The following is a 23,472-nucleotide window of genomic DNA, read 5'->3' as shown; positions in this document are numbered from 1 at the left end:
TCCATAATATTGTAGTTCTTCACATCAATTTCAGAGCGCCACCGGAACTGACGTACGCAGAATATGAACAACTGAATGATGAGGCAAAAATGAAACGATTTATTTCATTTCGACCAGACGAAGCACACGCGCGCTTTTAAATCAAATATAAAATTTTAAAAGGTAGTAAACGTTCGTTTACGCCAAATCGCAGCTTTGCGCATCGATCACTTGATTAAACAAATCGCTGAAATCGCAAACTCTGCGCTGCTACTTCCGGATTGTCAGTCTGAGCTGTTTCCGCCGCCATTGCGGGTCTGAGCGAGTCCCATCCGTGCAGAGAGGATAGGAAAAAAAACATCAACCATCTGGCGGATTGGCTTGACACGACGAAACACGATACTTGCATTCTCCGTGTAATATACGCAGCACTTCTGTATTTGATTTGTATTGAATCGGGGGGTGTCCGTGGAGAGGAGGTCGTCGCTCGCTAAAGCTAGGCAGAAATATTGCGAGGAGTCCGGCCGGGAGGATTGTGAGCAGAAAGCCAAAACCATGGCTCAGATCCTGCCTATCCGCTTTCAGGAGCACCTGCAGGTGAGTTTATAGACCTTATTCACGCTAGCGCCATCTTTGATTTTTAATGGGAATGACAATAAGGCTGTGAGGGATAGACTTACTATCTCTTCAGTGGGCTGTGCTGCTGTTTAAAGTGTTTTTGGATCGTTCCGCGGACAAAACATTGATAAAATGTCTGACCAAGAACATTAAGTTGACAAAGAACTCCAGACAACATGAGTTGTCTAAAATCAGCTTTGTACCGTTCGTGATATTGAAGAGTGTACGTTTATCCCTCACAACCTCGTTTTCATTCCCATTAAAAATCAAAGATGGCGCAAGCGGGAATAAGGTCTATACTGCTGCTCAACAGTGTGCGATACGTTTCAAGTATTAATATTTGGTACTTCTGCCGGGATGAAGGTGACAGTGCTCGTTAGCTTTAGGGCTAGCTCAATGAATGACCTCCTATCCATTTCTGTGACCGTGCCTCAAAATCGAGCGAACTGCCTACATAGACAGCATTATTCGAACGTTCGAATCGCACGCGTTTAAGATTCGAAGTATACTAGACGTTCGAACGCGCCTGTGATGCTCGAAAATGCTGTCTAGTTAGGCAACTCACTAGGTTTTGAGTCACAGCATATGAAGGTGGATGCACTGATGGGTGAAAGGATTACACCAGCTTTGTACCCAGCATACATACTTTCATTGCTTCTATTCTGATTTTCTGTGATGGATGTTTTCAGTGGTTTTGTTACCAAGTGGATTTAGACACATTAAATACATTGTGAAGGAAAAATAAGACTTTAGTCCAAATTTACTGCTTGAAAAACATCTCTGCTGCATTTAATGTCTTTCTGTAACTGAGTTAATACGCTGTGCACATCTTTATTTTTCACTTTAAGTAACATTTAACATTTAGATCAGGGGTCTTCAACCATTTTCAGGCCAAGGACCTCTTGGTATGTAGAGACGGAGCAGGGACCCCCGTTGCATATTGTCTGAAAATTGAGTGTTGCATTTTATGCCTATAAAAACGTGTATGGTACCATATTATTTTATGTACATATTTGATGTTTACATTGCAAAGCCATTAAAATAATCATTAAATTAAATATAGTAGAGGTCTGCAATCTTTTTGACATGAAGTGCTATTTTAAATTTTCCTTTTTAATCACTGTGCCACACCCCCTACAAAAAATGTATAAAGAATAGACAGATAAATGGACAGACAAACAGAAAGACAGACTGTCCATGCAGAATAAAACAACTTTTATAAGGTTACTGATAGGCCTATACCTGGAGTCTTCATCTCATGTTAGTGATAGATTTTATGCATGTGTTTCAAAATTACAGTTAATTTCTCTATGAGGAAAACGTTGTAATGAGGACAAAATGACTATGCACCTTTAATTATGTTGATCGAGCAGTCACCGTCATTGTAGCATATGGCAGCTTGATAATCTCAGTGGTGACTATATATTTAGACATATACATAGGTCTATATTGCGATGAATGAGGATGCACTAAAATACATGCTCCTCTTTCGCCAGGGACGTGCGAGCGCGAAGCGATCGGTTTGTGTCCGCGACTACTACCGGATCCTTGAATAATTTATAACGTGCAAGTAAGGGCAGCCGGTGAAGTTTCTGGTGACCCCTAGGGAGTTGGTGCCCTACGCAGACTGCGTAATATGCGAATAGGGAGCGGCGGATCAAACAGTAATTTGTTGAAGACCCTTGGTTTAGATAAATGAAGTCCATCTCATGCTGCACCCAAATTGCCCACTGGGATCACAATAAAGTCATCTACTATTACAAATACTACTACTAGATTGTATAAATCACTGATTCTTGAGATAAGGGACAAAACATGTTTAAAAGAGTTTTTATTTTTTAATACTAAATTAATTTGAAATGGATATATTTGTAGACAAAGGTCTCAGCTAACGAACGATATAAGGGAACAGGTTTATATAAAAACGCTTTTTTTTTTTTTCTGAAAATGGACATTTATTCACTTCATAACTTGCATCTTACTGTCATTTGTGTCAACTGTCAGACACACCAAAAAGCGTGCTATTTTAATTTGATTCATCCAACAAGTGTAAAGTCTTTAATGATCTAATAATATTGTTCAGTAAATGAGTTAAGTGATAAAATACATTCAATATTTTATTTTATTTTCTGTTTTAATACTATTCTGAAAATTCTGACGGAGTTGACAAAATGTAATATTTTTCCATCTTAACCATGTGTTGTACACTGGAGCCATTTCCCCTCCCCCAGTTGAAGATGCCTCTATAAACTAAAATGCCAAAATTGATCCCACAATTAAGAAATTATAATAATGGGAATGATGGAGTTGACAAGTTGAAGCTGTCATAAAAAATATGAAAAATATCAAACATACCAGACCACGTGTCCTACTGTTGCATCCACCATGAGCAGGAAGTGGGAAAGGGGTACTCGGAGTTAAAGCTGATCAGGGCATTTTCTGATTTATTCAGGAGTTGACGCAAAGTGAGGACACAACTTTGATAGGCAGTTTTTTATGGAAAATATCATTTAAAGTTTTCTTAATGTATTGTTTGATATCTTACAGATCCCTACCTTTCATTTGATATTTATATTTATGAATTTGTTGCATTTTTAAACACTTTGTTTAATAGATTAACATTGTGACCTCTTGCTGAGGACAGGTTACGGTACGCTTCCAAGTATAGAGCATGCATTTAAAAAAATTCTAATGAAATTATTTTAAAATATAAGTAAAAAGTATACACATTTCCTTTAGATTGAACTTTTCCAGTATTTTTATTGTTATGAATTTCTTGATTTTTAAAATAAAGATGACTTTTGTATGTAAGCCATGTTTTGTCCCTTATCTCAAGAATCAGTAAAATATTGAAGTTTATATGAAAGATCGTGAATTTTTGACACCTATGTGACTCGAATGGCAATAAAGTTACTAAAGATGTTATATTGACTTGATATCACTCGAGTCATTACAGCATACAACCTGACGTTGCGCAGGTGCATCTCAGCGGAAGGAAGATAGTTCGGGCTTGTGAAAAGTGCCCATAGCTCTCTCTCTTTTTTTTTTCTTTTTTTTTTTAAATAAGGCTCATCATAAACATTTAAACCTGCAGGAGAAACATTTAGGACCTAGGATGTGCATTAAAACCTAGAAAGTATTTGTGGGCTCTTCCAAATCCCGTTCATGACGCCAAATAGACATAGTTCAGACTCAGAGTAGCGCCATATTTAATCTTTGATGAGAGTAGAAACAAGGCTGTGATTGATTTCTGGATTTAAAAAAAAAAAAATGGTATTTTATTTTTTGTCTGCCGGAAGTTTTTGTGCAAAGATATTTTTTTTTCATTGTTTTGTCAACCAACTTAAAAGTACAATCCATTGAAGAGACTTTAAAGTTAATCCCTCACAGCCTTGTTTTCATTCCTGTCAAAAATGTAATTTGGCACTATGATTTCTAACAGTATTCATCTTGAGTAACTTCTGTTCCCCTCTAACAGCTCCAGAATCTGGGCATAAACCCAGCAAATATTGGGTTTAGCACCCTCACGATGGAGTCAGATAAGTTCATCTGTATCCGGGAGAAGGTGGGTGAACAGGCCCAGGTGGTGATCATCGACATGAGCGATCCAAACACGCCCATCCGCAGGCCCATCTCTGCAGACAGTGCCATAATGAACCCAGCCAGCAAAGTCATTGCTCTTAAAGGTAAGACACAGGGGTGTAGTAGTTAGCATTTAAAAAGTGGGGGGACACGTTAAGGCATTGATCTTTGAAATGTAATAATTTTTTGCGATGAATATAGAAATTTCTACTGTACAGTTCCATGACTACAGTGTATTTGGCTGACTGCATTTCTCATTTGAGCATGAAGACAGTTCAGTATAACATAGTGTATTATATTTGTGTTGTCAGATAATTCTAAATACCCTCCATATTTCCAACAAATTTATGTTCATAGCCATCTCTTGTCTCGTTGTGTAATAAAGCTTTTCGCTGTAATTTTGGTTAAGAATAGCCTTTAATATGCTCATTGGAAATGTCTTGCCGTCATAAATGCTTTGTCTGTTCTTGCTTGTTTTTGTTCCTTTTTATTTTTTTGTTCCTTACTGCTTTCTTATGTTTGCAGACGGTGAGTTCAATTTCATCTATCATGAGTTGTGGGATTTTAATGGTTGAATGTGGGGTCAATCTGAATGTTTTGATGTTCAATGATTGATTAGCCATGTAAGAGGGGGTAGGGATCATTTAACATGCATGTAACGTGGCAAGAGCCTGCTTTCCACTTGTTTAGCATAAAAGTGAATACATTTTGTTAATAGTCAAAGCAACAATTTTTAGTTATTTCATTTGTTTTGTTGTGGTAGCCTACTGGTAATGCAATGTAAAGGTTTACCATGTTGCACTAAGTCATCTAAACTCAGATAGTTTTGCAGAGTAGTACATTTATCTAGACAGTTGCCTTTCAAGTCAATTGTAAGAATGAAAAGTGAAATATGGCCTTGAAAGTAGTGAGATCAAATAAACACTATTATCAGTTCTAGATTGTAACATTGCTTTTAAACCATAGTGATTTTGGAAATCAAAATTTGATGGCTGTCAAATTTCAGATCCTCGGGTCAGGTCTATATGGTGACCCTAACTAGAGACCATGAATTGTGATTTTGTTTAAATTAATATTGCTCATGTTTTTCCTCTCTAACATATTATACACTGCAATTAGTTATTGATTTATTATTTATTGATAAAAACACTGTAGCTTATAAAGAAATTTAAATATATGCAGCAATTTCTTTCTTGGCCTCAGCTTTATTAATTAAAAAAATAAAATAATAATAATTAAGTAAAAAGCAGATTTTATTATGTATTATCCCCTCATGACATCATTGCATACAAAGCTAGATGTGAAAAAAATTCTCATAAATTGAAGCCTGGACATCAGGTTAACAGAGATTACAAAGAGTACAGTCGCTCAATTATACAGTATTTGGACACTTAAGCCATACTTAAAATATATACATTTAAAAATATATATAAAATACTAAATTATCAAACCAAGTGGCTTATGCAAACAAGTGACTCTAGACCTTTTCTTAGAATTAACTTATCTTTTCCAAGCCATTTAAAAGAATGTTTTTAACCATCTGGTCCCAACATATTTTTTAAAGGATAGTGTCCTAGTAAAGTAACCACAGGTGGAGTTCATCCCTTTAACTATGGACATGTTCCACTAAGTTTGACAACCAGAAAGTGTCCAAATGCTTCTTGGCTTCATTTTGAACAGTATATCTATTGGTTTATAATATAAAAAGAACAAACTTCTTTTTGTGAAATGTTTTGCTTGAAAAGTGTGCTTGCTCTATGTATAAATGGCACTTTGTTTTGATATTTTGCTATTGCAGTGACATTCATACATTTTGAAGTGTTGCTTAAGTGTCTAAAATACTTTCTCAGGCTACAAAAACAATATGCTTTTTGCAGGTTTGCATAATATATCTGCAAATTTAGCCAGTTATAGTTCAGGTCAACATTTTTAGGAGGAAAACAACAACACTTTTATACAGTTTTGTAAATTGTAAGCCCACATACATGAGATAAGGTGATGATTTTTGTGATTGCAGATTTTGAATCTGTAGTGCAGAGTAAATAAGTAGCCTATATTTTCCTTTAATATTTGGGGGTCTATTAACTTTATTTTTTATATGTAATAATTAATAATACATATTAGCTATAGAATGTCACTAAAAATTGTTAAACTAAATGCAAAATAAAACTCAGCTTGATGTTTGTAAATGTTTGCAGTGTTTGTCTTTTAGCTGTTCCTTTTGCATTGTAACTGCTTTGTCACGTTGTTCATATCTTTGTCATAACAATTTAACATACACATTATGATATCAGCATTATGCTTGATGTCTGTATGCTAACTAATTAAAATAACAATCCAAGAACAAGACAAAAAGTATTGTTGTTTTATTCAAATGACTTCTGTCCCTGAATTTCAGCTGCAAAAACCCTTCAAATTTTCAACATTGAAATGAAGAGCAAGATGAAAGCCCATACCATGACAGAAGATGTTACATTTTGGAAGTGGATCTCTCTCAATACCGTAGCACTTGTGACAGACAATGCCGTCTATCACTGGAGTATGGAAGGAGACTCACAGCCTATCAAAGTCTTTGACCGGCATTCCAGTTTAGCTGGCTGTCAAATTATTAACTACCGCACTGACGCCAAACAGAAATGGCTGCTCCTTATTGGAATTTCAGCACAGGTATATTAACAAACCTTTATTTTTATACTCCACTTTCCTCTCAAATAAAGACAAAAAGCCCAAGAAATAAAATGTAAAACTCGTAATGAATTGGTTTAAATTGGCTTACACATAAGCTGTAACCTGCATGACATAAGAGATAGACCGATAGTTGGTTTGACCGATAGTTTTAACCGATATTTACACTTTCACTTAATGGGTTATCTGTTCTTTTATATATGAAAAAAAAAATCGTAATGTATTGGTTTAATTTATCTTACCCATACACTGTAACCTGCATGTCTCTGGAGATGGACCGATAATCGGTTTTACCAACAGTTTTTACCGATATTTACACATTTTCACTTAAAAGGTTATCTGTTCTTTGATATATTGAATACATTTTAAGATATTGGTTTAATTTGTCTTACCCATACACTGTAACCTGTATGTCATTACCGATGGACCGATAATCGGTTTTACCAACAGTTTTTACCGGTATTTACACATTTGCACTTAAAAGGTTATCTGTTCTTTGATATATTGAATAATTTTAAGATATTGGTTTAAATTGGCTTATCCATACGCTGTAACCTGCTTTTCACTAGAGATGTAACGTTATTCGGTTTGACTGATATTTTTAACCAATATTTACACTTTTTCACTAATAGATTATCTGGTCATTAACATCTGCTATACGGGTAGTTAGACAGAACAAAACAAAGATGAACTCTTATACTGGAAGACAAATTGTGCATTTATTAAAATTTTAAGCTACATTAAGTGAAGAAACTTGGATAAGTGTGTATTGCCAATAAATTGTGTTAGATTATATCATAATTGATTATGTGCATTGTTTGTCTTGTAAAACGCTGTTCACCCTCAGAGTGTAGTGATGAATAAAATGAGTCATTCATATGTCTAAAGGCAGAAATAAAACAATTATAAATCAGTTGTATATATCAATTATTGAACACTTCGCCTAAATGTAAAAAATAATCAGTGTTCATATCGGTCATTAAAAAAGAATAGCGGTTGATTTCTAAATGTCACTCTGCTTGATGTTTTCCTGCTTAAATGTTTTTTTTTTTTTTTTTTAACCCATTTCTGTCAGCAAAACCGGGTTGTGGGTGCAATGCAACTTTACTCAGTGGACAGAAAGGTGTCGCAACCAATCGAAGGCCACGCTGCTGGGTTTGCCCAATTCAAAATGGAGGGGAATGCTGAGGAATCCACACTATTCTGCTTTGCTGTTCGGGGACAAGCTGGAGGAAAGGTCTGATTATTTTTTCAAACAAACTCCATGTGGAAAGAAGAATAGTAATAATGTTCTTGAATTTAAATGACTGTCAATTTGATGTCACTCTTGTAATTTTCCAACTGTAGTTGCACATTATTGAGGTTGGAACACCTCCGTCAGGCAATCAACCTTTTCCAAAGAAAGCAGTGGATGTGTTCTTCCCTCCAGAGGCCCAGAATGATTTCCCAGTTGCTATGCAGGTATTCATCATTTTTAATATGAAATGAATTTTATTAATACAGTGGGTTTCTCAAGTCTGACTCCACTGGAGAAATACTTATATTTTGCATTTTTGTAATGTAATGCAGCTTTTTTCTTTACAAATTGTATTATCAGTATGACAAGTTGAATTGATAAATGTACATTAATTTCAAAATGTCTTAGTGTTTTGCTTGCACAAGTTTGTGCAAACCCTAGTGATCACAAATTGCTTATTTGATTAGAAACCTACAAATAGTGCAGAATCTAAAATATTTTTTTCATTTTGATTCCTTGATTTTCAATATGGATGTGACATTTATTTTTGAACCCGACTGTCAGTTTGCAGAATTTATGTTTTAGTACACAGTGTTGAATTGAAAAGTACATTTATCAGACCATCCAGTGTCATGCTGTTTATTGACCATCATAAATGGTATTTTTTTACATTTGGCAATTGGCAGTGAAGTGATGACTAAGATGCCAATTAATTGGCTCCAAGAAAGATTTTTACAAGTCTAATCTGCTCCTATTTTCATTTAGATAAGCTCCAAGCATGATGTTGTCTTTCTCATCACCAAATATGGCTACATCCACCTATATGACCTTGAGACTGGCACCTGCATCTACATGAACAGGATCAGTGGAGAGACCATTTTTGTGACCGCACCCCATGAAGCCACTTCTGGAATTATTGGTGTTAACCGGAAGGGACAGGTACTGACTACGCTTGGTTTCTGCTGCTATTGCAAACAAAAACACCAAAGTTTTGAATTGGTGCAGTTTTAGTTTTGATTAAGGAGTTTTGGTCAGCACATTTGACTGGACTAATGGAGCTAGTTGTAGACACACCAGGGGTTTGTTCCATGTAGTTTTCCAGATTGAACTGCCTTCTATATCTGAAAGCAGACTAGTTTGTTTCCTTTTTTTTTTTTTTTTTCTGGCATTCTGGCATGCCCAATTCCCAATGCGCTCCAAGTCCTCGTGGTGGCATAGTGACTCGCCTCAATTTGGGTGGCGGAGGATGAATCTCAGTTGCCTCCGCGTCTGAGATAGTCAATCCGCGCATCTTATCACGTGGCTTGTTGAGTGCTTTACCGCGGAGACCTAGCGCGTGTGGAGGCTCACGCCATTCTCAGCAGCATCCACGAACAACTCGCCGCATGCCCCACTGAGAGCGAGAGCCACATTATTGCGACCACGAGGAGTTTAATCCAACATGACTCTACCCACCTTAGCAACCTGCGACTCCAGGTGTGTTAGTCAGTATCTTTACTTGCTGAGCTACCCAGGCCCCCCTAGTTTGTGTTTCTTAGTCTTGTGTGACAGAATGCCATCAGCTGATGAATTATTTTGGAGCTCAGACCAAAGTCCCATTAAATATGCAGAAAGAGAGTAGAAACGTGATCCCCGCTCTTTGTTACGCTCCTGTTTGTTCTCCCCTTCTCATTAAAGTCTTGGTGATATGTCAAATGTATTGTATAAATTAGGGCCAGGCAATAAAAAAAAAATTAAGCAATATCGTGATTATCAAGATGATTGTAATGCGCTTTTTATTTGGTCAAGTTTTCTAAAGACCCACATCACTACACTCATTTTACAATCCTGCCCTGTTTTGCGAAACGCAAGAGATATTTTAATAGAATCTCTGATTTAAAGGTCAGTTGCTAAAGCACCATTAGAGTTTGCAAGTTCAGTTCATTTCCGTGACTCGGTTCAAACTAGCCTACCCTTTTAATGAATTGATTCAAAACTCTGATTCAACAATTCGTTCAAGCCATCACTCAAAAATGTCTGTGTGGCATTTTCATATATTAAAATGTTGTAGTAAAATAAATGTAGGTAAATCTTGCTATCGATTACTATATTTTGTTTTATTGGCCCATATACATGTATTCTTTGTTTTCTTTTATATTTTTAGCAATATTTTTATTTTGCTTCTTTTTTTTTTGGGATTTTTCCCCTTTTTCACCCAATTTGGAATGCCCATTTCCCAGTGCGCTTTTAAGTCCTCGTGGTCGCGTAGTGATTCGCCTCAATCCGGGTGGCGGAGGATGAATCCCAGCTGCCTCCATGTCTGAGACCATCAACCCGTGCATCTTATCACGTGGCTTGTTGAGCGCGTTGCCACGGAGACATATCGCGTGTGGAGGCTTCACGCCACCCACTGCGGCATCCGCCCTCAACTCACCACACGCCCCACCGAGAACGAACCACATTATAGCGACCACGAGGAGGTTACTCCATGTGATTCTACCCTCCCTTGCAACCGGGCCAATTTGGTTGCTTAGGAGACCTGGCTGGAGTCACTCAGCACACCCTGGGATTCGAACTAGCGAACACCAGGGGTGGTAGCCAGCGTCTTTTACCACCGAGCTACCCAGGCCCCCCTTTTTTATTTATATAAAAGAAGGAATATCTGGTTATTTTATTAGAATTCTTTAATAATAATAAAAAGGAAATAAGATGAAATAAGATAAAATAGGAACTTTTAATATAAAAAAATAAGATTTCCAGGCTTAGAAAGTTATGAAAATTCATAAAATGTTAAGTTGAAAAGCATGAAAATCTTATTTCTATTTTGCTCAGTTTAAAAATATTTAATCAGCTAGACATTTGTTTTTGTAAGTACTAATCTCTATCATATACATTTTTCAGAAGCATTATACAGTAATCAAAAACAACTGGAAAAGTCATGGAAATTCATTGGACAAAAGGTGTAGGAACCCTGTACTTGGCAGCAGTGGTTGTTGAAATGAATGTTCCTTTGACTGAAAACACAAAAATGTCCCTTATTAAGCCATTTCAGAGCAGATACATAAATATCAAGATCAAATATTGCCAAAAAGCTGAACAATATTGCTTTAATGTCACCCAGCCCTAGTCCAAACCCAGTCCATATGTGCGCACACGGGCCGTAACACATCAGGATGCCGTGACCTGGGGATGAAGGAATGCCTGTAAATAATGGCGTTGGTTGATCCCTCGACACGTACAGTGAGAACAGCATGTGACCCGCAGTAGGAGGTAGAGAGAGACGGTCGCTGTAATCCTCTTACTGCAGTCTGTGATGTGTTCTCCCGGGCTCTAGTGCTCCGGTGACTGATGACCGCTTCAGTATTGTTACACTGTACAATGTGCTGCAGACTTAAATATGTGCCTAATGGAATACCGGCCCATTCATTTATGTATTACCTTGAGGGGCAATTTAGGTGGCTATGAGTACTGATCAACATCATTTTATTAGATGTTTTTAGTGAATATAGATTTTCAGGCATTACCGCTAATGTGGTAATGCAGAAGATATCATGGGCTGATCTTGACACAGAGAGATTTGTTTATCTCAAGAAGCCAAACAAACTTCACAAATGCAACAAGTATTAATGATACAGAAAAGATGCATCATATACAGTAAAGCATATAAACAGTCAGAGGTAGCTGGATAATGGGGGTTGACTGATAAAGGTTTTTGAGTGGCCATCTACAGGAGAAAGCAGGCTGGCATTGACCAATATAATGACTGATATGCACAATTTAGTGATGGCAAATAAAACGTTTACAAAATTGCTGAATTTTAATAATTCTTATTGTACAGAATATTTTTTAAAAACATTTGCGCCTTCTCCAAAATGGGGCGTCATTTCCACACACACGGTTAGGGAAAGGGTTAGGTTAGGGGCTCTGTATATCTTTGCTGGTGGTTTGGCGCTCACGCCCCTTTTTGGAGCTCTGCCTGCAGCTACTGTATATCCTTCTTCAAATATCGGCAGATTCATCATTCTAGCTGATATATAATGTCATGGATGCTCAGTTTATGCTAAGATAGAAAAACAAGCAACATACTTTATTCAAAGTTAAAATACTGTACTTTACCCTGTAGTTGTTTGTAGGGATGGGACGATATATCGGATTTCGATATATTGCAAACCAAAAAAATAAAAAGTCAAACCATATCGAGGCAAAACTCGATATATCGAAATTTGCCAAAAAAATTCTGTCCATACGATCATAAATAAAATGGCCCGTCAAACATCATAATCTATCGCTTGATTTTATCCATACTGCGCTTTTGTTTACACTGTTTACAGAGTTCGCACAAGTTCTTTGAAGTGCTTAACTGTCCATAAAAGAAATCCACGCACATCATTTTTATTGAATAATGTATTTAGCATCCTTTCTGTTCTTTACAATCAGATAAAGTACAAAGATTTATTATTTTTAATCAGACATGGCACAAATATGATTAAAAAAAAAACAGAGACTTCTCTCTCGTTAATAAAACAGAACACTCTGTGTGCAAGTCTGTGAGGCACTCTTAAAGTGACAGTACCATTTAAGCGATTGTTATACAAATGAATGAACTCAGTGTTATTACTTGTGATTTTTACACATTCTTATACAATTTCACGATATAATATTAATTGAAAGAATATAGAATTTTTATATTTTTTAAAATGATTAAAGAATGCAAATTATGAAAAAAATTATTATACGCTTTCACATACTTTTTCAGGACATGTTCTGTTCAGTTCTATTGCTTGTTCTACATCTGATCAGCCTGAATGTAGCCCACTGTATTTCAAGGCTTATACAGGGTTCCCACGGATCCTTAAAAAGTCTTAAAATGTCTTAAATTCAAAAGTGATACAACAAAAGTCTTAATTATCATTTAAAGAGGTCTTAAATTTGGGTGTGGAAAGACAGGAATCTTGATATGACCTAATGTGATTATCAAACTTCAAAAGATAATGATCTGATTAAATAAATGTATGCTCTACATCCTTCAGAGTGAAAACGTGGCTTTGTTGTATTTTCTCCAAGCACGCAACGGCTTCCGAGTGTTTCCTGCTGTTGCAGAGCAGTTTGCAATCATTAGGATATATCGGAAATTTATGACAAGCGATCACTAATGATCAACTGTTGATGATGATGATATAGTGTTGATGAAATATAACAATGTTTACTTTTAATTGTTTACACTGTAATACATTGTAGATTATTGTAGGAGTGCACATTTTATTTCCCTTATTTGTTTGAATGAGCAGCTGGGAGCAGTGAAGCTCAAACATTTCAAAATAAGAGTGTATTTTAGCCTTTAAAGATAAAAGTTCAGTGCTATGAATAAAAATATTTTTCTCTTCTCTTTCGACATATTATCGTATCATTTTGCACATAATTTGCGAAAAATGTTCTGTCATACTTTGTCATTTAATTGTTATTACATTGAATCGTGAACCTCATATTGTATATGGAACCAAATCATGAGAACCATATTGTCCCATCCCTACTAGTTTGATGTGTAGATACAACTATAAGTAAGACAGTTGTTGGCTGACTGACTGAAGAGTGAACACACTTTGGCTCTTTCAAATTTCAGTGCATTGTTTGAGCAGTCCAATATGTCATCTTCTGGCCTAACCAATGGTGTGAGTTTTGGCGGGACTACCTGTTTGTCCATATCGTTACAGATGGGAGAGTGTTTGGGAAACCTGTTTGGAAACCATTATTTTTTGCAACTTGGTTTGGTCCTGCGAGTAGCACAGAAATTATACAAATTATGACATATACAATTATATGTCATTTATATCATAATATTTAGGATAAATGCAATATTTCTGTCATTTTTGTCTGCATTCATTGTCTGACACTATTTTTGCTGCCTTGTGATTGTCAGGTGCTATCTGTGTGTGTGGAGGAAGAGAACATCATTCCTTACATCACCAATGTGCTGCAGAACCCTGACCTGGCCCTCAGGATGGCTGTCCGTAACAACTTGGCAGGCGCCGAAGAGCTGTTCGCACGCAAATTCAACAACCTTTTCGCTGGCGGCAACTACTCTGAGGCTGCCAAAGTAGCTGCCAATGCACCAAAGGTACAGCAGACTCTGTCGCACAATCCGAAGCCTCGTCGGTCTTAGTCTGGCAAATACTAAAGTTTCCCATTGGCTGTTGTGTTCTTTCAGGGTATTCTGCGCACCCCAGACACCATCCGTCGCTTCCAGAGTGTTCCTGCCCAGCCTGGTCAGACCTCTCCCCTGCTGCAGTACTTTGGGATACTGTTGGATCAGGGCCAGCTGAACAAGTTTGAGTCATTAGAGCTTTGCAGGCCAGTCCTGCAGCAGGGTCGCAAACAGCTCCTGGAGAAATGGCTCAAGGAAGATAAGGTACATCCTCGTTCAAATAAATATCATTTATGCAACATGAAGCCATTTGAGCTGGAATTTTGTGGCTTATGTAGTAACAATAGGTGCCTTGAGAGGCTCTGCAATAAAGATTTTTTACACTAGTTTGCTATGCAGTTGGGCCAGTAGTTAAAATTTCTTGGCCGGGCGTACACGGTGCAAGCTCAAGACGTTTTTTTTGTTCGTCATACCTTTGCCATACCTAGAGGTTGCGCCAGAAAAAAATTCTTTGCATTCTAACGGACTGAGTTGAAAAAATATCTGTCATGGTCTATGGCTATATTCAGGGGCGTGTAGCATCCATTCTAATGGTATATACATGTTAGTGGATTTATGGTAGATTTTTTGTACTCAAGTGCGAGTCCGGTGAAAGCAAGGACTTCTAGAGTGACAGTTCTACCTGTCAATCAATTGTTGCGCTAAAACAAGATTTTTCAACTTTGCCGGCTACGTGCAAGCAATATATGAGAGCAAGCAATTATACAGCTACTCCACTAAAATTTTTAAGAATTCTGCTATAAACTTCATGTTTGTGCTTAGAATAAATCCAAATGTAATTGGCAAAAAGGTGCGCCGATTTTGCTCGCTTGCTTTTTACTCTTGTACTTATTGTGCGCTTTATTATCTTGCAGTATCTGGCAGTAACATACTGACGTAATTATTGATGTATGCAGTCATGAAATCCGAATCTGTCAAATGTCGGCCAGCATTTGGAATAATTATCCATAATATTTGGTAAATAATCGGTTAATTATGGAGAGTTTTCACTTAATGCAGCCCCTGGCCATGCCCGTCTTCTTCTTTTTTTATTTCTAAATTGCAAGCCACAAGGATTTAAAGCAATCTCCTCCTCTGGCTTTGTTTTATAATGATAAATAGCATGAAAATTCATGCCATTACTTCAGAATTCGCCAGGTCAGAAATAGTGTCGTGTACCACTGCATCTGTACGTGTATCAGATAATCTGACTCATGACCTCCCTTGCACCGTATACACCCGGCCTTGCCAAAAAAAAAAATAATTCAGCAACATATTTACAGATGTCAGGAAAAATATTTTATATTTTCCTTAAACTTTGTTTTTCCTTAGAGTAATTTATTAATTTAATGTATTATAATCATTTATCTTTATAATTTACAGTTACACATTTTTATTTTTAACAACATTTTTATAAATCAGGAAAAATATAATTTTCATTAAACATATTTTCTTAAAGTAATTTATGAATTAAATAATTTTTTTATCATTTACAGTTATACATTTGTATTTTAAGCAACATTTTTAAAATTCAGGAAAAATATATTTTTTATTTGTTTTATTAAAGTAATGCGCTAATGTTATACTTATTTATTTTTATAATTTAAAAAAGTTTAAAAAAAAATATTTAGACATTTTTTATTACTATTTATATTTGTAATTAAACACTTTTTTTCTTAAAGAAATTAATTTATTATTAAAATTATTTGTTTAATTTTGTTTGTATGTATCAAGCTAGCAGGAAATAGATTGAAATTTTACAGCTATAGTGTAACATTTGTAAGTTTATAAACACTTTTACTAAAGAATAATGGCACAAGATGCAAAAATTCTTGCAATTTTGACAAAATTTAGGTCAGCCAGCTAGAGAATGTTACATTGGTGACATATTTCCATCTGCAGAATTCTACAGAATTTGCAAAAACAAGGTTCAAGGCATCACAGAAAACCAAATATTTAAGTTTGCCAGGCATTAAAATACATACACATGATCAACAAAATGTTGAAACGCAAGGACACTGAAATGTCACCCATCCTGAAATTCTGACTAAGCCATCCTTACTGTTGAGCTCTGTTTAATGTCATTTTTTTTTTCTCTTAAGCTTATTATTATTATTTGCAAGGAAAACTTGCCTGTTTTTGCTTCTTCTAGCTGGAGTGTTCTGAAGAGCTGGGTGATTTAGTGAAGTCTGTGGATCCAACTCTTGCTCTCAGTGTCTATCTTAGGGCAAATGTTCCCAACAAGGTTATTCAGTGCTTTGCCGAGACCGGGCAGTTCCAGAAAATTGTACTGTATGCGAAAAAGGTGAGTTTAAGATCTGTTTCAAGGTAATACATTTTTACACTCCACTCAAAATGTAAAGATCCGTCCTCTAAAGCGTGGCCATCTGTGTGCAGGTTGGCTACACTCCAGACTGGATCTTCCTGTTGAGGAATGTGATGCGGATCAGTCCAGAACAAGGCCTGCAGTTCTCTCAAATGCTCGTTCAGGATGAGGAACCTCTGGCTGACATCACTCAGGTCTAAGACAATATAATATGGTTACTGCCATGACTGCTATGTAATGCAATTTATGGACCTTGTAAATATTAATGGTGCATCATGTAATCATTTAACAAATGTGTTTACTAAAGGTTATTTTTTATAATTAATATTCCATAGATTGTGGACGTGTTTATGGAGTATAACCTGATTCAGCAGTGCACTTCTTTCCTATTGGATGCCCTGAAGAACAACCGCCCCACTGAGGGTCCTTTGCAAACCCGTCTGCTGGAGATGAACTTGATGCATGCTCCACAGGTCACACTGTCATTAAAAAACACCTCATACCTAGTTTCTATTTGCTGTTTTACAAAGCTGTATTTAAGTGCACTGAATTTAACTGTATTTGAATCGTCTTGTCTAGGTGGCTGATGCCATCTTGGGCAACCAGATGTTCACTCACTATGACCGGGCTCATGTGGCTCAGCTTTGTGAGAAGGCAGGTCTTCTGCAGAGAGCTCTGGAGCACTACACTGACCTATATGACATTAAACGTGCCGTGGTCCACACCCATCTGCTGAACCCAGAGGTAACGCCCACAGTCCTCTGCCTGCTCTGCTGTTTAACTGTATAACTCATTTGGATATATTTGAATGTGTCAAAACTCTCTGATCTTCATGGATGTTTATAACCCACTGAACATTAAGCACATGGCATTCATGCAGTCATATAATGTGTTCTACTCCGTTTGCAGTGGCTGGTGAATTTCTTTGGCTCTCTGTCAGTGGAGGACTCTCTAGAGTGCCTGAGAGCCATGCTGTCTGCTAACATCAGGCAGAACCTCCAGATCTGCGTCCAGGTGGCCTCCAAGTATCACGAGCAGCTCTCCACCCAGTCTCTCACAGAGCTTTTTGAGTCCTTCAAGAGCTTTGAGGGTATATTCTTGCTGTCCTTGCACCAGAATGGGTTGTTCTGATCCTGATTCTGTTCTTGTTAATTCTATTGCGATTGGCGACTGTTGAGATATAAATTGAAACATCCCACAAACAGTATCTGGTTATGTGCTCCGCAGGTCTGTTCTACTTCCTGGGCTCCATTGTAAACTTCAGCCAGGATCCTGAGGTTCATTTCAAATATATTCAAGCTGCCTGCAAAACTGGCCAAATCAAGGAAGTGGAGAGAATCTGCAGAGAGAGCAACTGCTATGATCCGGAGCGTGTGAAAAACTTCCTCAAGGTACGAGACCAGAATTTATTCATTTAAAGGGGTCGTGAAATGCTATATATATTTTTTTTTTAAATGATTATTATCTTCCCCGAGGTCCACTGATAATGTCAGTATAGTTTTTTTGCACAAAAACTGTCATAGTTCAGAAATAAATGATCATTTTCCACCCTGTCTCTGGCCCTCTGACTGAAACGCTCGGTTTTGGGCACAGCGTCTCCTTTAAACTTCAGTGTATACGCCCACTGTTCTGATTGGCTAACATTGTGCAGCGCCTCCAATACAGCCATATTTGAAACTCATTCGGAAGAGAATAAACAAGCTCTTCACAACATTATAAAATTACATTTCAGGGTGTACTCAAAACGCACATCCAACACATTGCATCCGAATATTTTGTTCACTCAAGCACATAAGCACCATAAATATCAAACAGTCATGACATTTGAAGTATTCATGAATTAAACTTTACTCAAAATTTTGCAGTTAAGTCCAAGTGTTTTTTAACTTCCCCATTCTTCAATAACAGTTCCTTTGCAAATTTGAATCGTATTATGACTGGTTCACAAGCAGTCCATGCTGATATTAGCCGCACAAACACCATCCATAGCATGGTGAAACATGACGCACACACATTTGTGCACTGAGGCGCAGATCACCAGAAATGCATCCAAATGGTCAAAGACGTCCAGCTGGTGCTTGTTTACATACACCAACAATTAAAAACAGCGCAGATGGCCGCGACAAACGCGAGACAAAGAGCAGCTGAATGAATCTCCTTTTCTGAGTTGTAACTGACACGCGTCTTTTAAAAGTGGAGCGATAAACATGACAACGGTCAAAGACGTCTGTGTAATGCATGTTATATGTACAAAAAACTTGAAAATAGTCCAGATGGGTCCTCCTTTATTGTTCAAGAATAGTTGGTCACAAAAGGCCTACACTCCCTCCATGTTCAGCTTAAAAAAAGAAAAAAAAAAAAATTTGGTAAGTAGATGTGTATTAAGCAGAGGTCGACCGATATGGGTTTTTCAATGGCTGATACCAATATCTATAAAGAAGGATGGCCAATATAAATGCAGATAAGCATAATACCATTTAACAACAGCGAATCAGATGTACACAACGTTTTTAAAGTGAAACACCTTGAAAACAGAAAGTGTTGACTATCCATTGACCAATACATTTGTAAATGGATAGTCAGCACTTTGTTTTCGAGGTTTTGGAATTGACACAAGGGAAAGTTAACACTTCTATTTATCGGCCAAGCAAACACGGTTATCATTCGATGCCGATTATTGCAAAATGGACAAATGTCGACCGATTAATCAGCCTGGCCAATTTATCGGCCTATCACTAGTAATGACTGCCACTCAGTCGGTCATTATCACAAAATAAACCCCAAAGGTGACTGTTCAGTGTCCCTTACTTGTTAAATATCAAAATAAATGTGTTGTGTCATTATAAACATTACAATTAATTACCATGTGTCTTGAACAGGAGGCTAAACTGACTGACCAGCTTCCCCTCATCATTGTGTGTGACCGTTTTGACTTTGTCCATGACCTCGTGCTCTACCTTTATCGCAACAACCTGCAGAAGTACATAGAGATCTATGTGCAGAAGGTAAATCATTGGTTATTCTGCATCTCCGGTGTTCCTCAACTAATCCTCTCAGTTTTCTGTCTGGCATTCCTGTAGCATGGTGGAGTTGAACAGTGAGTGATGAATAGTTGTTGTGTGTGTCAGGTAAACCCCAGCCGCTTACCTGTGGTGATTGGAGGTCTGCTGGATGTGGACTGCTCTGAGGATGTCATAAAGAGCCTCATTCTGGTGGTGAGAGGCCAGTTCTCCACTGACGAACTGGTGGCCGAGGTGGAGAAAAGAAACAGGTGCGGACTGACTGCCTCGGCTGTTTTTGAGACATCAAATATGTCATTATGTGGTAGTATGCTAGCTCAGAGAATGGATTGTGTTTTTTAGTCTTGGGTTTGTCAGAAACTGACCAAGCTTTTATGTGTATGGCAGACTGAAGCTGCTTCTGCCATGGTTGGAGGCCCGTATCCATGAGGGCTGTGAAGAACCTGCAACTCATAATGCCCTGGCTAAGATCTACATTGACAGCAACAACAACCCAGAACGCTTTCTCAGAGAGAACCCGTACTATGACAGCCGTGTGGTGGGCAAGTACTGCGAGAAGAGGGACCCCCACCTGGCCTGTGTGGCCTATGAAAGAGGACAGTGTGACCAAGAGCTCATCCATGTAATGAACTGAGGTCTTATTGTTTTGGAGAAGCATTTGTAACTGTTCTAACTAAATATGAAGGAAAGATTGTTCTGAGTGTTTAGGACATTTTTTTTTTAGCTTTAATTTGTTTACCTTTCACTTTCGTAGGTTTGCAATGAGAACTCCCTCTTCAAGAGTCTGTCCCGATACCTTGTGCGTCGCAAGGACCCTGAACTATGGGCTAGCGTGCTTCTTGAAAGCAACCCTTACAGGAGACCTCTGATTGACCAGGTACAATTTTTGAAAGCGACTCATTGAAGCCAATATAAAATGGCATTCACAACCCATTTTGCATCCATAATGTGACGAATAAAAAAATTCAAACATCCAGTGAGGAAAAATGTAGGGCAGGGCTTGGAAGTGGGTGTTTCTTTGGAACATTTTGCACTGATGAATTGTGCACAATAAGACCTGGAACTTGGATTACAAAAAGTAAAAAGGATTTTTAATTTCAAGCTGATTTTATGTCTCAAACAGTTTACTAACTTATAAATATTCATAAAGATTTAACCTTATCTTCCGGCCCACCACAGGTTGTGCAGACTGCCCTCTCTGAGACCCAAGACCCAGAGGAGGTCTCTGTTACAGTCAAAGCTTTCATGACCGCTGACTTACCCAATGAGCTCATTGAACTCCTGGAGAAGATTGTCCTGGACAACTCTGTTTTCAGTGAACACAGGTAATTTTAGAATATTCCAGAGAAAATCTCTATCAACAAAATAATTTGGAAGATGATGGAATGAATGGAAACCTTGTCTTGCCATTCTTTCTCAGAAACCTGCAGAACCTTCTGATCCTGACTGCCATCAAAGCTGACCGCACTCGCGTCATGGAGTACATCAACCGCCTGGACAACTACGATGCCCCGGACATCGCTAACATCGCCATCAGTAATGAGCTTTTTGAAGAGGCTTTCGCCATCTTCAGGAAGTTTGATGTGAACACATCAGCAGTGCAGGTATATCTCACCACCTTCTCTTCCTCTCAAATGTCATCTATGGCCCAAAACAGATTTTATTCAAGAATGTGAATACAAACACATTCAGCTATGCAAGCTTGATCCATGCATTGTTTCATTCCAAAATGTGGCAGAATAAAATGTTTAGTTGATTAGTAGCAGAAGAGTTAGTTAGTGGAAGAAGAGTTAGTTAGCTTGTTCGTTGCAGAATGGTTAGTTAGTTAGTCTGTTGCAGGATAGTAAGTTAGTGGTAGAATAGTTAGTTGGCTAGCTAGTTAGTTAGCTTGTTAGTTGCAGAAGGGTTAGTAGCCGAAAGTTAGTTAGTTAGTGGCAGAATAATTAGCTCTCTACCTAGCCAGTTAGTTTCAGAATAGTTAGCTAACAAGCTAGTTAGCGTGTTATTTGCAGAATAGCTAGTTAGTTGCAGAATAGTTAGTGGCAGAATAGTTAGTACGTTATCTAGTTAGTTAGCTTGTTAGTTGCTGGATAGTTAGCAGCAGAATAGCTAATTACTGTAGCTACCTTGCTAGTAAGTTAGCATGTTATTTGCCTAATAGTTAGCTAGTTAGCTGCTGAATAATTAGTGTCAGAATAGTTAGTTAGCTTGCTAGTTATCTTGTTAGTTGCAGAATAGTAAGTGGTAGAAACGTTATTTGGTTAGTTAGCTTGTTAGTTGCAAGATAGTTAGCTATTTAGTTATTTAGCTAGTTAGTTAGTTGCAGAACAGTTAGTGGTAGAATAGTTATCTATTTAGTTAGCTTGTTAGTTGCGGGATAGTTAGTTATTAGCAGAATAGCTAATTAGCTACCTTGCTTGTTAGCATGTTATTTGCAGAATAGTTAGCTAGTTAGTTATTTAGCTAGCTAGTTGCAGAATAATTAGTGGCAGAATATTTAGTTAGCTTTCTAGTTACCTTGTTAGTTGCAGAATAGTTAGTGGTATAATAGTTAGCTAGCTACAGTTGAAGTCAGACGATTACATACACTTTGGTTGAAGTCATTAAAACTCATTTTTTAACCACTCCACAGATTTAAAATTAGCAAACTATAGTTTTGGCAAGTCATTTAGGACATCTACTTTGTGCATGACAGTAATTCAATAATTTTTCCAACGATTGTTTACAGACAGATAGTTTCACTTTTAATTGACTACATCACAATTCCAGCGGGTCAGAAATGTACATACAGTAAGTTAACTGTGCCTTTAAGCAGCTTGTAAAATTTCAGAAAATGATGTCAAGCCTTTAGACAATTAGCCAATTAGCTTCTGATAGGAGGTGTACTGAATTGGAGGTGTACCTGTGGATGTATTTTAAGGCCTACCTTCAAACTCAGTGCCTCTTTGCTTGACATCATGGGAAAATCAAAAGAAATCAGCCAAGACCTCAGAAAAAAAATTGTGGACCTCCACAAGTCTGGTTCATTCTTCGGAGTAATTTCCAAACACCTGAAGGTGCCACTTTCATCTGTACAAACAATAGTGCGCAAGTATAAACACCATGAGACCACATAGCCATCATACCACTCAGGAAGGAGACACATTCTGTCTCCTAGAGATGAACGTAGTTTGGTGTGAAAAGTGCAAATCAATCTCAGAACAACAACAAAGGACCTTGTGAAGATGCTGGAGGAAACAGGTAGACAAGTATCTATATCCACAGTAAAACGAGTGCTATATCGATATAACCTGAAAGGCTGCTCAGCAAGGAAGAAGCCACTGCTCCAAAACCGCAATAAAAAAGCCAGACTACAGTTTGCAAGTGCACATGGGGACAAAGATCTTACTTTTTGGAGAAATGTCTTCTGGTCTGATGAAACAAAAATTTAACTGTTTGGTCATAATGTCCATCGTTATGTTTGGAGGAAAAACGGTGAGGCTTGCAAGCCGAAGAACACCATCCCAACCGTGAAGGATGGGGGTGGCAGCATCATGTTGTGGGGGTACTTTGTTGCAGGAGAGACTGGTGCACTTCACAAAGTAGATGGCATCATGAGGAAGGAAATTTATTTGGATATATTGAAGCAACATCTCAAGACATCAGCCAGGAAGTTAAAGCTCGGTCGCAAATGGGTCTTCCAAATGGACAGTGACCCCATGCATACCTCCAAAGTTGTGGCAAAATGGCTAAAGGACAACAAAGTCAAGGTATTGGAGTGGCCATCACAAAGACCTGACCGCAATATGATTTTTGTGGGCAGAACTGAAAAAGCATATGCGAGCAAGAAAGCCTACAAACCTGACTCAGTTACTCCAGTTCTGTC

General features: G+C 37.6%; 1 protein-coding gene across 4 annotated transcripts in view; it reads left to right on the top strand.

Moving 5' to 3' along the window:
- The first annotated feature begins 36 nt into the window (after positions 1–36).
- cltcb (clathrin, heavy chain b (Hc)) overlaps positions 37–23,472 on the top strand; it is a 38,494-nt gene continuing 15,058 nt past the window's right edge. For 2 of the 4 annotated variants that reach the window (XR_007895367.1, XM_051679197.1), the window contains exons 1-20: positions 38–576; positions 4,076–4,283; positions 6,578–6,846; positions 7,940–8,101; positions 8,212–8,325; positions 8,867–9,040; positions 13,998–14,195; positions 14,286–14,486; positions 16,414–16,566; positions 16,659–16,781; positions 16,923–17,060; positions 17,167–17,331; positions 17,497–17,677; positions 17,815–17,978; positions 19,467–19,592; positions 19,716–19,858; positions 19,995–20,229; positions 20,362–20,484; positions 20,787–20,932; positions 21,028–21,211. Coding sequence is in view for 2 of the 4 variants with exons in the window: in XM_051679197.1 (XP_051535157.1) it covers positions 535–576; positions 4,076–4,283; positions 6,578–6,846; positions 7,940–8,101; positions 8,212–8,325; positions 8,867–9,040; positions 13,998–14,195; positions 14,286–14,486; positions 16,414–16,566; positions 16,659–16,781; positions 16,923–17,060; positions 17,167–17,331; positions 17,497–17,677; positions 17,815–17,978; positions 19,467–19,592; positions 19,716–19,858; positions 19,995–20,229; positions 20,362–20,484; positions 20,787–20,932; positions 21,028–21,211 (3,249 nt within the window). In the remaining 2 variants the exon portion in view is untranslated. Of the gene's footprint in view, positions 577–4,075; positions 4,284–6,577; positions 6,847–7,939; positions 8,102–8,211; positions 8,326–8,866; positions 9,041–13,997; positions 14,196–14,285; positions 14,487–16,413; positions 16,567–16,658; positions 16,782–16,922; positions 17,061–17,166; positions 17,332–17,496; positions 17,678–17,814; positions 17,979–19,466; positions 19,593–19,715; positions 19,859–19,994; positions 20,230–20,361; positions 20,485–20,786; positions 20,933–21,027; positions 21,212–23,472 lie in introns of all 4 variants that reach the window. The other 2 variants (XR_007895366.1, XM_051679198.1) reach the window with 2 other exon arrangements.

The sequence above is a fragment of the Myxocyprinus asiaticus genome, chromosome 39 (genome assembly GCF_019703515.2).
Source record: "Myxocyprinus asiaticus isolate MX2 ecotype Aquarium Trade chromosome 39, UBuf_Myxa_2, whole genome shotgun sequence".
In the NCBI taxonomy this organism is placed as follows: Eukaryota; Metazoa; Chordata; class Actinopteri; order Cypriniformes; family Catostomidae; genus Myxocyprinus; species Myxocyprinus asiaticus.
The sequence above is the reverse complement of the archived record's forward strand: the minus strand, read 5'-3'. Positions and strand labels throughout refer to the sequence as shown.